Below are 17,292 nucleotides of genomic sequence, written 5' to 3' on the forward strand. Positions count from 1 at the left end.
AATGCGTAACAAATTTTAGTACGTCGGAAACGTTTTCGTGATCGCAAGCGAAATACGAGAAGCAATTTGAGATGGCAAAAAATGTTTGGGACAAGGTTGTAGGTAAAATACCCACGAAGTTCGCGAATTCCTCCTCGCTAGGTAAACAAGTTTAGCGCTAGACAAAGCGAGTCGGTAAAACAGTGGCGAGTAAAACGGGTCACGACCTTGATGCGTAATACGTCGTTATGACGATTTGCATAATAAATGGAACAAACTTTGTCCATAACCATTATCTTTTGGTAGTTTATGTTAATATATCGCCTGATATAGCGCGTATAATATGTTATTCCAATAAAAGTAGGCCACCGTATCTATATGTTTACAATATATTGCCATTTCATTCACTCGCAACAACTATGTATATAGTTTCTAATTGATTCGCGACACGTGGAGTTACGTGAAGTTACTCAACGTTGATTTATCATTAATAGTCGTCGCTAATAGCAGTCGGACGATAATCAACATCTAATCATTGGACGCAATTAGTCAAGTATATTAAACGGTTGCCATGAGCCCATAATTTATTAACAGATACGTACGAAGCGATGTGTGCTATGTACATTGTACGATACTCTATAACAGGGAATTAATAAAATTTATTTCGGTGGCTCTACAAAGTAAATCCTGGCAAAGTACGTATACCATTATAAATCGTATTGCATCTACGCCAAATATCTAACCAAAGAAATTGACCATTATTTCAGAAATGCCGTGCGATTACCAGTTTTACAAAATTAATTTCCATCGATCGTGTGCAACGTGGTAAAATATTGCATATTTACACAACGTCGAAACACCGAGACTTAATTCGCCTGCGCAACATCTCAAGTATATAACAGCTAACATTGTTGCGTCTTGCAGCATCGTATAGCGTTACAAATTACAACCCAACGTATTCAGTTGTTAAACGTTTCTCTTTCGCTAGTCGACGAGTTGCATCGCCCGGTTTGAACCTTTCCCCGCCGCGGCTAAATTCCTGGACCGTTGACCGGGCACAGAGGATGCCGGTACACGACCAGGCACACGGTTTGGCAATTCTCTTTATCTCCTCGAAGATGGCGCGCTAGGTGCCTCTGGTTTCAATCGTCAGGGCGTCACCCCGGTTCACCCCAGGTTACATGATCATTCGGTAAAGGACCACCGCCCAATTTCTCTTTGGCTTCCTGCCACTCGTGGCTGCCGTGCTCATTCCCCTCGGAATTTCTCTCGATCAGTAACCAGAAGGAAACTCGATGTCCGGAATTCCACGTCACATTCGAAGTTCCAAAAGAACCAGACTACCTCTTTATCCATGCTGCATCTTTCTTGTAGGCATGCATACCAATGCGGTGGTTCTATGTATATTCGTCCATCTAGCTGGCTGGCTGGCTGTCGATGCCATGGTCGCAATTTACACCCCGCGGTGTTCGAGCCAGGTATACACCATGCTACGTTGGGACACGGGCCATGTATGTATACGGCTACGCACACGATGGGGTGACCGACGAAACCGTGCATTCTGTGTCTCTCAGATCCAGTCATGATCGTTCGAATAATCGGATACTAGTCGAATTTAGGCACCGTGTTGACGAAACCTTTGCTTCGAATTTGATCGTTCGCTTACGTAACTACGTATCGTCATCGTTGAGCCATGGATGATTGGTTAACGTACGTCGATAGGTTTTTAAATAGCTTGGATCATTCGGATCGTGGGATAGAAAAACCTTGACAAAAAGCAAGATCGACGATGTAAATAATTATGACAATCATTGCTTCAGATCAGAAATTGTTTTCAATATTCGAAAAGAGAATAGATCTCAATCAACGCATCGCAAGAGATTATCCCTTTCTCTCTCCCTCCCGTGAATCTTTTTCCTGAGCCTGGAGCGGATTAAACCAGTTCACATGTTTCCCATGTATAAAAAAGGGTATAACCATCCGTTGTTGTTTAGGTCGTTTTCTGTATCGTTCCATCTATCGAGCCGTCCCGGCAACAAAGGGCGCCGAGGCATTTCTCCTTTGTACTTGGAGTTGCCATGTTGGATATCATTGGAACAGGCGGTGTCTTAAAGGATCGAGCGGTTTCAATGCAGGGACGACTCTCTGGCCGGGGGTGGAACATTCATCTCCATAGATTAGCTTCAGAGGCACTACATGCCATCCATATTCCGAAGCACAAGACCGAGATACCTGAGAGACCACGCCTGTTCATTTCCGATCCTCCTTTCCCAATTTCTCAAGCATTTCTGTTCACGACTCAAAATTAAAGATTTCCATGGTGGATAATTTCTAATCGTCGAAATAAATCAGCTATTCGAACGAATTCGGTAGATTAAATTTCGAGGATGAGTAAACCGGGGATACCCATATACTAAATCGTCCAGATTTCTATCTGTTCGCAAAAGGTATAATTCTGAGATGGCTCGCTAATGACACTTTTATTTATATTCTGTTTCAGGAACGGATAGCAGCGGCCAAGGTAAGTTAATACGCCAGCCTTTAATCGATCTTATCGGACCTAACTCGAAGCGACCACTGCATCCATATTAATCGGTCAATTAATTAGCGGGAGCAAAAGCTTGTAAGCAGATCGTAAAGTTAATCAAAAATCGACCACACGGTTTTACGTGGTTAAAAGTGAAAAGGCTTCGTAAAGTTTACGTTGCGTCATCGGGAACGGCGAAGAAACTGTTGTATACCGCGTACAATACGACCAGCCATTTACCTCTTGGCATTGAGTCTCAGCATGAAAACAAACAAGCCGCGTTATATTTAAACCGAGCCATCCAGCGTAATGAAGCTTGGTGGCCGTCCCACGAGCGGAAAGAGAAAACGGAAAAAGAGAGGCGATCAATTAAGGAGAGGTCGTTCGCGGACGCGAGATAGTAACGAATAGGCACCTCTGTCCACTGCAGCGGCAGAAATCTCGCGATCGAGAACTTTTCCCGCCCCTGTAACTATTTTTCCACCCTCGCGCGACCGTCCACCCCTCTCGGCCCCCCTCTGGCCGCAACTAGTCTCGCTAGTAACCCCTTCCCACGGGCCCGCGAGTCGCTACTTGCCCCAACCCTTCGCCACCACTCTGAGAAGGCAGGAATGCCGCCGCTATTCCGACCGGGACGAGTTCAGTGGTTTCGAAGAGTCGAGCAGACGACGCGACGCTGGCGGAACGCGCCAGTTTCGCTTGCATATTCCTCGCGGGAACGGGAAAGAGAAGAGAAGAGGAACCGCGGGTCTCGGCTAAATCGTAAGAGAATCGAGCGCCATCTAGATCGAAGTGGTTCCGAGAGGAAACCGAGATGCTCGCGCGGAGAACCGTGGCTATGAAAACCGATTGTGAACACGGCGACGATATTGCTTGTTAACTGATCGATTCGTAGAGTCTGCGTATCTTCTTCCGTGGTAAAATACGTAGATCCGATAGAGCGAAGCATCGGTGGAGCAAGCACGAAGCGATCGTGAATCGTGTTCCAAGAGAGCGAAAAGGCCTGGTGTGGATTGTTCGAAGGGAGGGAGGAGTTAGATAAAAAATCTTTGGTTTGAGACGAAAGGGACGAGATAATAAAAGGAGATAGATAAGAGAGAAGAGAAGACACGAGAGAGGAACGCAGCGAAAATTTGTGGAGATCCCGGAGGAAAACCGGAGACCGTCGGACGGACCAGCGGAATCCCAGGCAAGCTAAACCGAAAGTTACGGGTACGATTAGAAAGATCGATACGAAATTTCAAACTGGAGAAATTGTGGGTGGCGTGTTTACGAGCTGACCGGGAGAGACACGAGCGAACTGTGGAGGCACGAGACGAAACGAAAGACGTGGCAAGCGTAAAAACGAAGGAGAATCGAACGAGGGAAAAAATGGATAAACGCGTGCGAGGCTAATCTACAAAAAACTGCTGGCTGGCTAGAAAGCAAAGCACGAAAAAGAGGGAGCGGCAAGGAAGAAAACGAGAGAAGAGAGCGTAGGGAAAAGGAAGGACAAGGAAGGAGGAGGAGAAGAGAGAAAGAGAGACGTATCGTGCGAGACGTCCGAAAGCTGCACAACAGTGTTGGGTATAAGGCAACGTGGTGAACAGGACTGCACTGGCAAGAGAGAACGCAGAGAAGAGAGTAGAGCGGTGTGGAGCACACAGAGCCGAAGAGAGCAAAGCGGAGAGAAACGTGTGGTATGGACGAAACGCGAGAGCGTGGTGTAGTGAAGCGAGAGCAAACGAGAGGTATCCGCGGCTGAAAAGAAACGAAGAGAGAGCTGGAGGTATAGGCAGCAGCGAAGATCAGAGAGAGGCGAGTCAGTGTGGAGAGAGAGAGCCATTCATCTTGGCGCGCCTAGGCGGGCCGCGATTGGTCCACCTCGGATAAGGGAGCGGCGCGATTGGTCGGCTCTGTTTACCAGCTGGTACCCCAGCGCGCTCGAGGATCGTAGAAGAGAGGGGGGAACAGAACGGGAGACAAGCGGCGCCATTATTGTAAGGGGTTACATTTAGCTGGCCGTGGGTTGTAGTACGCGGCGTTCGGGATAGGGGGCTATAGTACCTTCATGCATGGCCCATAAAGGATTCGTCGACTATCCGAGAAGTACGCAAGAAACGGCTTCTAACACCTGACAGGGGCCACGCTCTTCTCTTCTCTTCTCTCTCCTCGTGCCGTCGCCTCGATCGCCGTCGCAGCCCAATTTCCTCACTGGGACCGCTGTGTTGGATCAGCTGGGTGGGCCCGACCGACGAAAGACCCGCTGCTTTATTGTCGCTCGTCGTCCCGATGTGGAAGGAATCGTAATTACCATAAAGGAATCGTAACGTCAACCCGAAAACCATACCTGGACAGTGGATCCTTTTCGGCCCGGTGTGTGATCGACTGCACGATCGTTCAAAAGGACACGCGACGGAGGGAAACGAATGATCTGGAAACGTTCCGGTGTGCCGTCTGCCGTCGCGAGCTATCCGGTAATCGCGATCATCCGCCTACTAGCGATATACATCCTTGTTCGCTCGCGTACGCTATCGTTTCTGTGATAATGTGTAAAGTTGCGTAAGTGACGATCAAAGTGGGGGTCAAAGGTAACGGATAAACAAGGGAAAGTAGAAAGACAGGCAGAGGAGGAGAAGGAGGAGGTGGAGGAGGTGGAGGAGGAGGAGGAGGAGAAGAAGAACTATTACGACGACGATTGAGTACGAAAAGTGAGAAAGAAACGACGGGACATAAAGAGAAAACGAATAATCGAACAGTAATCGTGTACGTGCGTTGAGTGCAAACAAAATTTGGATCGATCCAAGATCGACAAATTATATTATTTAGTGATATAAGAACGGTGATCGGCGTGGAAGAGTGTGCGTGAAGATGAAGCAGCCGCTGGCAGATTTGCCGGCACGGTGTCGGTGTTGAGACACTGGACCCGGTCTCTGTGTCCGGGCGTGTCTTCGGCATCGAGTCCGAAATCGGCACCGGCTACAGCCGATATGAGTTCGAAATTCATAATCGATAGTATGCTACCTAAGTACCACCAACAGTTCCATCATCAACAGTTGTTCTCGAGCGCGAACCCCGGCACGATCCAGGCGTGTACGACAAGTCCGGCCACCGCAAGTTTAGAATCGAGTTTATCCGCGGCTGCAGTCGCGGCCGCGGCAGTGAATTACGCGCAACAGCACAATTCTCCTAGCCCGACGGGCTCGAGTCCACAGCACTCAGGAAGTTCAGCCTCTACGTCACCGGCTGCACGTACCACCTCTAGCATGTATCCATACGTATCGGCGGCAGCGGCGCACCATCATCATCAGCAACAACAAGCGGTAGCGGCAGCGGCCTTCGGTGCCACGTCCAGCATGGTGCCAGGCTTCGGTTCGACCGCGGCTTCGAGCGCCGCGTTGGCCGCGGCCGCGGCTGTCGACGCCGCCACCGCCGGTGACAAATCTTGCCGTTATACCGCCAGTCTTACCGGAAATGTCGCACCAACGTCCGCCGATCCGATGGTAAATTATACCCTTGGTCATCATCATCAGAACGGCGCTACACCTGGTAGCCTGGTCTCGTCCGCGTCTGCCTCGTCGGCAGTTTCCGCTGCGTCCGCCTCCATGGCTGCAGCTGCACAATTCTATCATCAGGCCGCCGCTGCATCGGCTGTCGTTGATCCTTTGACATCATGCCAACAACCTACCACCGGACAACCCGGCATCTCGGACATACCGCGATATCCATGGATGTCAATCACCGGTAAGTCCGTAATTGTTTTTCCGTCTTTCTCTCTGATTCTTGCTGATATTTCATACGTAACATGTATTCCTTTGACTTCCTTTCGACGTCGCTTCATGTCTAGCATGATTCTGAAACGTATGTAGCTTCCTTGTATTCGAATAAGCAAGTAGAACGAAGCTCTGGCAAGGATTTCAATATCATTTCACGGTGATCGTTCGCGTAGAATGTACAGATAGTAAAATTAGCTGTCGGTATTCAAATCTGTATCGTGTATCGCACGATCGTAGTGGTTGATGAACGTTTTGTTAGAGTCTTCTCTTTTCGATCGAAAGATGTAAACCAACGATAAGCAAGATAGATATGGTTAATATGGCGTTAAATTGTCCGTAGAAACGGACCGAATCAATATTAGAATTAATGATAATCGCGGCGCCTATTTCAACATGATTTTCACAGACTATCTGCACGCATTAATGACCGAGCGTCGGATGTTGTTCTTAATAATGCGTCAGAGATAACGATATAATTGTATCCGCACCGTTGGATGAAAGTACAAGCGGAATGATCGTTAAAAAATAATGAATTTGCCGTTTTATTTATGTCCGTATTTATCGCTAGTCACGGAGAATGGCAGAAATTTGCAAGTTAAAACGTCGACCATATTTCGTAGTAATAAATTAACGAAACAATAAATTACGCTCGACTCGAATCTAAATTTATCATCTCATGTAAAATCGATAATAGCAACGTTTTATCGTTGGTCGGAATCATGGAAAATACATGAACTATAGAATGTAACTTTTAATTATCTACAAAATTGTAAATTTTTGCTCGTTTTTTAACTATTGTGCGTGGCGAAGTCATATGTCCTTTTTTAATGTTCTTTCTTTTCCTCTATATTTGTGTTAATAAAAAGAGCATAAAAAATATAGAAATAGCGTGTAACAGATTATATTGGCAAATGACAAATCCTTGAATTTCGAACGATAGATGGAAACTGACCTACGCTACACGTGTTTACAGTCATTCTTTCTGCAGGGGGCAACTATGTAGAGTATGTAGTTGTTAGAGCATTGTTATGCCTCGAATGTTTCGTAAAATGCGCTAGAAGCATGCTCGAGCCATTGCTCGTGACCTGAACTAGAATAGAAATATCCCATAAAACTAATTGTAGCGGTATAGATATTAATATGTGTAGCTTTCTCATGTAGCTAATCATATTAACCTATTTATTTTCGACCTTATGATTTATTTTCTACTTTTACAACATCAACTCAATCTGTTATCAGCAATATGAACATAATTTATATCTGATCGATCGATGATAACGGCCCAATTTACGTTATTACCATAACTCGTCGAAAAAGTCATAGCAGATACATAGAACGGAATTAACTAGATATTCTATGTTCAGTAGATCCGATATTAATAACGAATCGACAATAATTTTATTCCATAACGCGCACTTACCATTTGCATGTCATTATTCTTGGTCAGGTACGTTGCTCACATTGCTTTCGTACAACTTTGTAACTTGAAAATAGCGCCATGTGCGTCTTTCAAACGTTACGCGAACATAAACCCGTTCTTTGACAGACTCATTAATTTACGTAGAATTCCATTTTGTTCCTCTCATTGCTTTAAGTTGTTATCGGCGCAACAAACAATACGGAAAAATTTCGTCGATTTCCAATTTACAGAAACAATAGAGTTGATCGGACCATAGCGGTATTTGCAATGTGATCATCGTAGACCTGAAATTTTTGCCCGATTCCAGTGACCAGCTATTCTCTGTGTTGCGTATAATGCATTCGGAGTATAGCTCGTATAAGCGCCTTTGTTCGAGGCGCAGTATTAGCGCGAACAAAGTGCCGACGGCATTTTACCGCCATTTACCGTATTTGTGACGGTCGGACAAATCCGTCGTCGACGTTGTGTTTTTCTCAACGACGCCCGTGAAAAGCATTCGTGTATGTACGTGTTTTTAAAAGCAATTCAACTCACCGGTCTGCATTGTTTTTCGTGTTCGTGTCGTCGCGGTCGTCCAGATGAGTTGCACACGAGGCGATGCACGTCCTCCATCGAAAATGTAACGAGGGGGGCTGGGGCTTCTTCAAGGTTCGTTTCCGATGCCGCACACCAATGAAAATAAACCAATCCGACACATATAATTGGCTTTCGTGATACGTGCACACTTGCTTTGTCTTGTGCACTGAAGATAGAACGTTTTCTCGAAAGATCGTGCGATATCGTTCGTGTGAATCGATGTTATCTCGTCAGAGAATTTTCAACGGACACTGGCCACACTTAATTTCACAATAACGATATACGTTTGACCGTGTTTTTGAATAACTATCGATATAATTCACTTCGTTATTTATCAACCGGCTGGTTTATGCTTTTCTAACGAACAATTGCTTGAAAATTTTGCTTCATTCGCTCGATGCAAATGGCGCGTAGAATTCACACATTGTACGAATTAACACCTCCTAGCGTTCAGGTTTTAAATTACAGCAACGACGAAATTTGATAGAGCGCGCCACGATACGTACGCCATGTACGACTATAGTTCGATGAAGCCATTAATCATCGTTGAATGTACAAATTATTTTTCAAAGTTCGTTTGGCTATCAATACTGTACAATAACGTTTCTCTTGCACCATATTACCGCGTTTCCGTGCATTTTCCCGAACAGAAGATTCCAAGAAAGGATTTGTTCATTATATTTGTAAGTAATGTACATCCTAACGTGTTAACGCTTGCCATAAATCATATACCAACCAGTTTTCTGGTTATTTTTAAACCAATGTTTGTGAATTGCGTATTTTCGAAGGGAGAAAATTTTGCCTACGGCTAACGGGTACTGGGAACAGGCACAAGAGAAGAATTTGACTTATGTAAGCCATACCCGCCGAGTCTTTCTAACGTGTTTTAATGCCTGCTTCTTGTAATGTTTTTTTTATTGTCATACGGTATTCGTGAAACGAACGATCATGGTATCGACTTGATAACATCAAATCGACGTTTAAATCATAACGGTACAGACAGTGTCTGATTTTTCTCAACACGTGCTTCAATGTAATTTATAACGACGTTGGTTTTTATTGGGCTCTTGTACGGCAATATTTGCCTTTGAGCATAAGCAACAGAGGGAAAAAAAGGTCGCGGAGAACTGTCTTCCTTTTTCATCCTCCATGGCGCAGCTTTATCGGGCAACGTTCGCAAGAAGTGTCTATTCGTGATTCAATAAAGTCCTTATCTGGTTTACGAGTGCGTAAGAATAACTTTACGAGCCGAGAACGAAGGGAACGCCGTCTCTCGCGGTAGTCACTCGAATGTAACGCAGCCGAGAGATTTATTGGGATAAATTCTATGCCGGGAATGGTTAGTGTCCGCGATTAGTCTACCGAGCGATTAATTGAAGACGTTGTACTGTACTCATGGGCAACGCATGTCGCGAGATACCGCCGCTATGTCTCGGCTGAAATAAGAGGTTATGTCGTTCCGATCGGACCGTACGTTGCGATCATTGTCGTGAAACGGGTACAGAGATCAACGTTTAGGATAATCTAGTGACATTTCGGTTTAATCGACGGAACAGACAAAATGGGAACGGGATTAAGCGGCTGGTGCGCTGGAACGTTTCACGATCGTGCTTCTAATCCACCTTTCCAGCAAGCGAAGTTGCAGCGAAGGCTTTGCGTGCTGGAGTTGCCGCGAATTTCCTACTTTCTAATTGCGTATCCCTTGGAATAAGTTTTGCTTACTTGCATGCGTCCTCTCCGTTTCTCTGTTATTCTTTGTCTCTTTTTCCTTCTCTTCTCGACGAATGTTTTGATCTTGCTGTGTGTGTACGGTTCGTCTGCCTGTATGGGTAGTTTATCTGAAGTGTGCATGCTTTTCACGGGTGGGTTGAAGCGCCCGATAATCTCCGTATCGGATCGATTGACACTAATTACGACGTTTCTATTTTTGCTTTCAGATTGGATGAGTCCGTTCGACAGAGTCGTGTGCGGTGAGTACCATCTCATTGTTATTGTCGTAGTTATTTCGCTGAAACATTTTGGCTAAAAATTTTGTTTACGGAGCGTTGATATTGAAGACGAGATTTCTACTCTCTGGTACTTATCATCATAGTAAGCGAGGCTTGTACGTTTCACAAGTTTTTAAAGAATTTCAATGCTGAACGGAATTTTGACACTGTCAGCTTGAAACGACCAAGGAGATGAAACAAGACCCCAAACACACAGGGGCCAATCTGTTCTCAAGCGTGCGCCGTTGCCACATATGGCAGCCATATTTTCGAACGTAAGAGCCGGTTTCATTCACGAAACGCAATCATACGAGACGATTACCAGTTTTTCATGGCTTCTATTTCAACTGTCGGTCACATTTTCGGTTTTATGATCGATTCCGCGATTCGTATTCAAAACCATCGTACCAAAACAGATTATTAAATTATTCAGCAAGGCGAGGTGACAATTAGCTTATGAACAATTAATTTCTTCTCGTTGTTTCTTTCGTCGATGGCTAATCGGACTAGATCGAAGGCAAATAGGTTGAACGAATACACCAATTTTCACATATATAGTCAATCCGTAAAAGATTCTTCTTCGTAGTAAGAGTTTAAGCTTGAAAAGATTCAAGCGATAAAAAAAACAGTGGCCGCGCGCCATTAAACTTTATTCACAATTTCCCCTAACAATATACCCGTGAAATAAGTTGTTTTAAAGCTAATTCGTACGCCTGTTTCTGCCGTTTGATCTCTCCCAGATGATTCCCGTAGTTGTCGCCTTTATAAGATGGCGCTGTTCGCGGATTCATTGCGACGTAAAAAAAGTGTCCTTGGAGAACCCAAGCGGTCCGTGTGGCGCTCCAAAGTGTGTCAAGAAAAGTCAAGGGCACCGCTTAAAGGTCGTTTACTCGAATCCTGGTGCCGGTAGCACGTGCTACCGACTCGTACCCTATTCATTTATGTTAGTTGCGCATGCAAGAAGGACATGTATACGGCTAACTACACCTGTCGTCAGCGTGATAATGTTGGCCGCAAATTATACCCGTGACTATGTTTTATATGGCCTATTACGGGCTCACAATGACGCAGTAAATAGCGATTAGGTGAAATTAAAACTTCACCTATTGGACTTATCGCGATGTTTTGTTTACATTTGGTGGATCATAATTTCAAATAGGAATACGGGTGCGATTACGACAGGAAGTCGCTAGTGTACGATGGGAACAGTTACCTGCCGGTAAATCACATCCAAATTTATTCATATAAACGAAGCACAATTGGCCTTTGTATGTTCCGTCGTGCCGATCCTACTATGGGAATAAACCTGTTCTTTGGATAATATCTCCGACAGTGAAATTGATCATTGAACGTTAATGCCTTTTTGAAGAATTATTATCTGAATCGTATTAAGATTCGCGATATTTTTAAACCAACGTTTATATCTTCGACTCGAATTCGCGTCGAGTCACCATCGTATCGGCGCTGCGTCCCAGACGAATCTATTCGTGTTTTTTAAACATGATTCTGTAAGCAGGTTTAGAATTGCTGCTTTAGGAGATAATACGTAGCTTCTCCGGCGCCATCCACGATAGACGTCTGTGCGCGTCGAGAGCGCGAAGGAAACGTGACGTTAATGCATTTGGAAGTTGGGGTGCGTCAGCCGAAATACCTGTGGGAATGTTGCACAGAGACCTCCAGGATGCTTGACTAATTGTAATTGAAGTTATGTACGCGAATCAACGTTAGCCCGGGGACACACGATGCATAATGCATCGTCCATCCGTGGCGTATTTCTTCCTCCCCTATCTCTTTTGCATCGACAATTGCGAGTCACAGACCCGCCATCTTCTCCACTGGGATATCTCAGCGATTGCGTTGTAAAATTAGTCAAGACGTTTTTATTAACGTCCCCCGGCTTTATTTTATGGACTGTGGAACGACGAAGATAAATTCGTTGCTAAAATCTGCCACGTCGTGTTTTCGCGTTCGCTTCTTCGCTGCGAAAATTCTCAAGTTTTCGATAAATCTACAGATGCGTTTAAAACGAAAGCGTCTACTGTCTGCTAAGATGCTGCTTCACGACGTGATAATAAATAAAGGATTTCCGAAATTGGAATTCGTCGGAAAGGGCAAGTTTTGAAATTGCGCGATACTCAGTCGCATTCGCTATGAAGTAATATAAAAATAGCACTTTGAATTCAACTCAAGCGGCGTCATTCTTTTTCTTCCACTCGCTGCAATATCCGTCGTCGTGTCTATGGACATAATCTATCGCCAGTACGTGAATGTACTACGCTTTCCAGTACAGAATTGGGATTGGTGGCTGGGTGGCTTCGAAGCCTGTACCGATAGAATACCATGGCATCTCACCTTAAAATTCTATCTGCAGCAAAATTTACGTACCCGCGTAAATACGCGTTTTTCCTCCGTCGAATATTTTTTAGACGTATGCACATCGAAATATCTTTGAAACGTACGACGATAGAGGGTCGACGGTGATTAACTGAAAAGCTGTAGCTTCCTTCGCGGAGAGAGAAATGCGCATTGCGACAAGTTATACATACGTCTTACGCACGCGTTTCGCGTCGTAAAATTAGGAAAGAACCGCATCCATTTTATAATACAGAATTAACTTGCAGATACGTATATATCTAATCTTTCACTGGTGGTATGTGAACGTACTGCATTTTGAGGTCAGGGATCGGCGGCCTGCTGATGGCTCCATGGATATTCCGCGAGTCTGTTTTTCTGTATGTGTTCGTTGCGTACTTTCATCCTGGACTGCGACCAAATTTTCAGTCAATAACTTATATAACTACGAGCAATTGTATCTTCGCTATTTTAACGGTCGCCAACAGTCATGTTGGATAGGTAATGAATATTAATTTCGTTCGTTAATCGTATACGAAGACGTTGGAAGCCTTCGAAATAGTATAAAAATATAAGAAACTTATACGATTGTTGTATAATTCTATTTATTGCTGAATGTCTGACGCTTTCACGATAAGAGTCGTTGGTTAGTAAACATCTACTTGCATTTTGTGTATGGTTAGCAATCAGCAGATAATGTATAATTTATAAACAGTTCGATCTGCTGGTAACAGTGCGCAAGCAAACATTCTTGTTAGCTTACTCAGGACTATACTGCACAGCCGTGCCGTGTTTTCTCCACCCCTTGATTAACTCTCGCTGCTGCTGTGTCGTTCCAGGAATCGTTTACCCCGGTAACCGTAACGGAGAAGAGCAACAATAGTAAAATCTTCTAAATTACAAGCTGCGCTCCTCCTCTTTTTACCTCACCGTTCAACCGTTGACGCGCACTGTGGCAAACATGGCGCATTTATTTTACTTCCTGTCGCAAAAATATAAAGCACGACTAGACAACCTACAAATACCATTATATCGTCGTGATAATATTTTCGGTATATATTATTTTATAGCGAACGACGACTACATACAAGGACGACGAGTTACATCGAACAAATAATCTATTATAGTAAAAGATAAATCGACCGGCGATTATTCCAGACGATAGGTTTAGGGTGTGACGGGTTGGAGCAATTTTTGTTAGCCACCTTTCCATAATACCGCAGTTCAACGAGCCTTTAATCTATCTCTAGTCCGTAAACGGGTGTGCATTTTGATGCGAGGGCTCGGTAGCCTGCGGACGTCTACTTGGATTTCGGTGTGTACACAGGTCTAGCACGAGATAATGTATAATTTATAATCAGACCGTTTCTCTGGCAACAGTGCGCCACTGCATGGACTGAATCTTCCGCCCCAAAAGCCGCCAACCCCTCATTAGCATTCGATGATGGCTGCCGCGTCCTGCAGCGTCCGTATTATCCCATTTCATCGTTCCTACCTCCCCTACCTGGGCTTCTGCTCGTTTCCACCCGCCTTCGCTCCCTCCCATTTTCTCTCTATGTCGCTCTCTCTTCCCTATTTTACACCTATCCCGTTCTCGTCCGACGCTGTACCATAGAGTCCATCAAGCGGTAGATACGTTTTAGAAAAAGAGCCACGCAATTTGAAATTTCGAATAAAGAATGGTCATTTTTTCTCGAAAATGACGATATCATGGACCTTCGAATAGTATAATACAAAATTAATAGATATTTCATTTGTACGAATTTTATCTTTCTGAACGACAAGGCTATTTCACTCGACCCCTCGGGTATCCTTTCGTTTGTATTGCCGCGAGTAAGAAATTCTGTCGAGGGTAGAGGCTGGAGAAGTGCGCGACGTTAAGGGTAATCTTGGAAGGTGATTGCGTTCAAGAATTCCGGCGGGAAGCCTGGCTTCCGGAGGCCGAGAGAAGTCGGAGCCAGGTCAGGACCGTGTTGTCACTGAGATTATTGAAACTGCAGTTTTATGGGCCTTAAAAGCAGTTTAATTGCTGTTATATAAGTGTTTATGCGCTGCCAGGTTTGGCCTCCGCCTGCGCCACCCCAAACGTTTATTTTATGGTCATACGACGGCGCGTACCCCGTTTTGTCGCGTGCCGAACCCATCATACCAGTCAAATCCTCGGGACGACCGGCCGATTCTAAATGTCACCGTAGATTCACACTCAAGCCTTCTTGGAAAAATACCTTCTGTCTTTTTCTCAGGTCGAGAGAACAGCCTCGAACCTCTCTGCTCGACGGTTATTTTCGGTTACTCAAGGTAAACCTTGCGGGATCGTCATAAGCACCAGTTGGCTACGCTTTCCTTTTTCTTTTCTTTCTCATTAGCTTCTAATCACGATTATTAAAATATATATGTATACGCAATAGCAATTAGTCTTATTTATTCTACTATCAGTCATTGGTCTTGTATGTGTTACGTAGTTTTGTTCATTGGCGAAGTTTCATACTCGATGTACGTATAATCTACTAGTTTCTCAATGCCATAGAAACTAAACGTCAAACGTGCCAATTGCAAATGTATATACGGTTCGTTACAAGTACACGTATCGTCTGCCTCCATTCATACTTATTCATACGATATGCTTATTTCGAGCTTCTCGAGTCCTCTTCGCTCATTTCCTTCGCTGAAATTCTCCGGCCCGGTCACGACACGTATACGTTTCACGGCGATACGCTTTATTTTCACAACGATAATATGCAAACGATTATGTCGCGTGCTACGTTACAAGCCGTTACAGATTAACGTCCAGTCAGAATGTTATGCGATCGAATAGAATCCTACGGCGAATATCGACTTCGCGCAGATATAATATATGTACTTACTATACGATATATATAATATATATAATATACGATATATATTATACAATATATATTATACGATATATATTATGCGATATGTATATAATATACGATATGTATTATATATTACAAAGTATATTTACTACGAAGCATTTGTCTATTATCTCGCTCTTTTCTCTTCGTTCCTGAATAAAGTAACAAGCTCCAAAACATACATCGCGGTGATCGTTTTCAGAAAGCAAATGGATCTTTTTATTCCCTACGCGAGATGGATTATTATACGCGTTCGTTCGTTAAAGAGACGAGTGATAGAGTCGTAATAGTCGGTGTATATTAAAATAATTTTAAATACCTGTACAGAGGCGTAGTATATGCCTGTCGTAATCGTCGCTCGTTCGTCGTCTACCGTTCCACTGTACGCTCGCTAGTCGACTGCATACTCTGACTGTAATGAATGCTCTACAGAGCACGTTCGTCTGTTGATATCGATCGGTGGTATTACAAAAACCGTAAACGTAACTCCGATTGACGATTAGAAGAAATAACGGCGATAATGTTTTGTTCGGAGTTTGTTTACCTTCGTACGTAGCAGATGAAAAGAACGTTGGCACCGCAAGGCACGACATTGCGACTCTTTTCCCGTTCGAATTTTCCGTTCGTTCATGTGCCGCTACATCTACTACTTATTAACAAGTATAAGAAAATTTCTCCAAGGCTGGTCGAATTTTACAAGGTCGACCCTTTTCTTTAGCCTTTTTTACGGTTTCACCTCTATTCGGAAGACTGGCTTTTTTTCCAAACCTGACGTAAACTTTCACCGCGTACCCTTTGTCGAGAGTCGCGAGCGCTCTTTGCCATCCCTTAAAAAGCAGTAAAATTTACGGGGAAATCTATTACGACAAGGAGAGAGCTAAAAAGCCGATGCCTCTTGGTGACGTTCGTAAATCATGGTGGTTTTCAGCCGAGTGAAAGTAAAGGCTTCGTATCTGTTATAGGAATCAATCAGGTTGTATCTGTCCGACGTTTCACAGGCTTTTTACATGAATCCGTATTCTACGAACGGGACAACAAGTTTAACGTGGAAATTTCATTAGATGAACGTTAAACAGATTTTGTTCAATTTGATCGACTAGTTTTATTTTTTCTCGAATTATTATTGCTTTAATTGACTCTGCTATTTATCATTTTTACGTTACTTCTATCTACCTCTTTTCTTGAAATGACTTTATTATTAAGAAACATCGTGGAATACACAAAAGTAGCATATATGTGAAAAAAAAACTGTCTGTATTTTAACAATGTCTATTGAAATATAACGTGTACTTCGAGTCACATAGACCGGAAGGGAACAGCAGCGTTTAAGTTTAAAACAATCTATTTGTCAGAAGATTCTCGTTCTCCGCATTAACAGGGAAGTTGAAATTACCGAGTTAGTTGAAATTCAGTGAAGTCTATGAAAACGCAAATAGTATCGGAACCTTTGTCTCGCACGGATGAATAAGAGAACATGCAAGTTGCGGTTTCGACTGGCGTAAGAAGCCGCACACGAGCGTGTTCTAATTTATAAACTCGTTCAGCGAACAGATGAGCAGGGGAGCCGTAGCCGAGGCAGTGTGTGTCGTGTTCCATCGTATATTCAGCGCTGCCATTTGTGCAAGCGGGAAGAAAGGGTCGGAAAAATCGAACTGTAGACTGTAGGTGAACAGCAACCGGAGAAACACGGACTCGCGGCGTATCCCATTCCAGGAATACCGATAATTATCGTAGGGGGAACAATTTATCGTAATTACACTGGCGGCGCTATCTGTTTCTCGATAGCTCGCGAGTCGGCTCGTTCGTTTTTCCAGCAGCG

The 17,292-nt window shown here is 44.1% G+C and overlaps 1 protein-coding gene and 1 long non-coding RNA gene across 3 annotated transcripts in view; one reads left to right on the plus strand and one right to left on the minus strand.

Moving 5' to 3' along the window:
- Positions 1 to 8,539, minus strand: part of LOC138189054 (uncharacterized) — a 57,849-nt gene extending 49,310 nt beyond the window's left edge. The window contains exon 1 of the long non-coding RNA XR_011175840.1: positions 8,216 to 8,539. This is a non-coding gene — a long non-coding RNA (uncharacterized LOC138189054). The remainder of the gene's footprint in view (positions 1 to 8,215) is intronic.
- LOC138189023 (homeobox protein abdominal-A homolog) overlaps positions 2,590 to 17,292 on the plus strand; it is a 32,444-nt gene continuing 17,741 nt past the window's right edge. Inside the window, exons 1-2 of one of the 2 annotated variants that reach the window (XM_069131193.1) lie at positions 2,590 to 6,229; positions 10,195 to 10,227. In XM_069131193.1, coding sequence (XP_068987294.1) covers positions 5,476 to 6,229; positions 10,195 to 10,227 — 787 coding nt within the window. In that variant the 5' untranslated portion in view covers positions 2,590 to 5,475. The remainder of the gene's footprint in view (positions 6,230 to 10,194; positions 10,228 to 17,292) is intronic. The other variant, XM_069131194.1, reaches the window with a different exon arrangement.

This window comes from Bombus flavifrons, chromosome 18 (genome assembly GCF_040668555.2).
Source record: "Bombus flavifrons isolate JBK064 chromosome 18, iyBomFlav1_principal, whole genome shotgun sequence".
NCBI lineage: Eukaryota > Metazoa > Arthropoda > Insecta > Hymenoptera > Apidae > Bombus > Bombus flavifrons.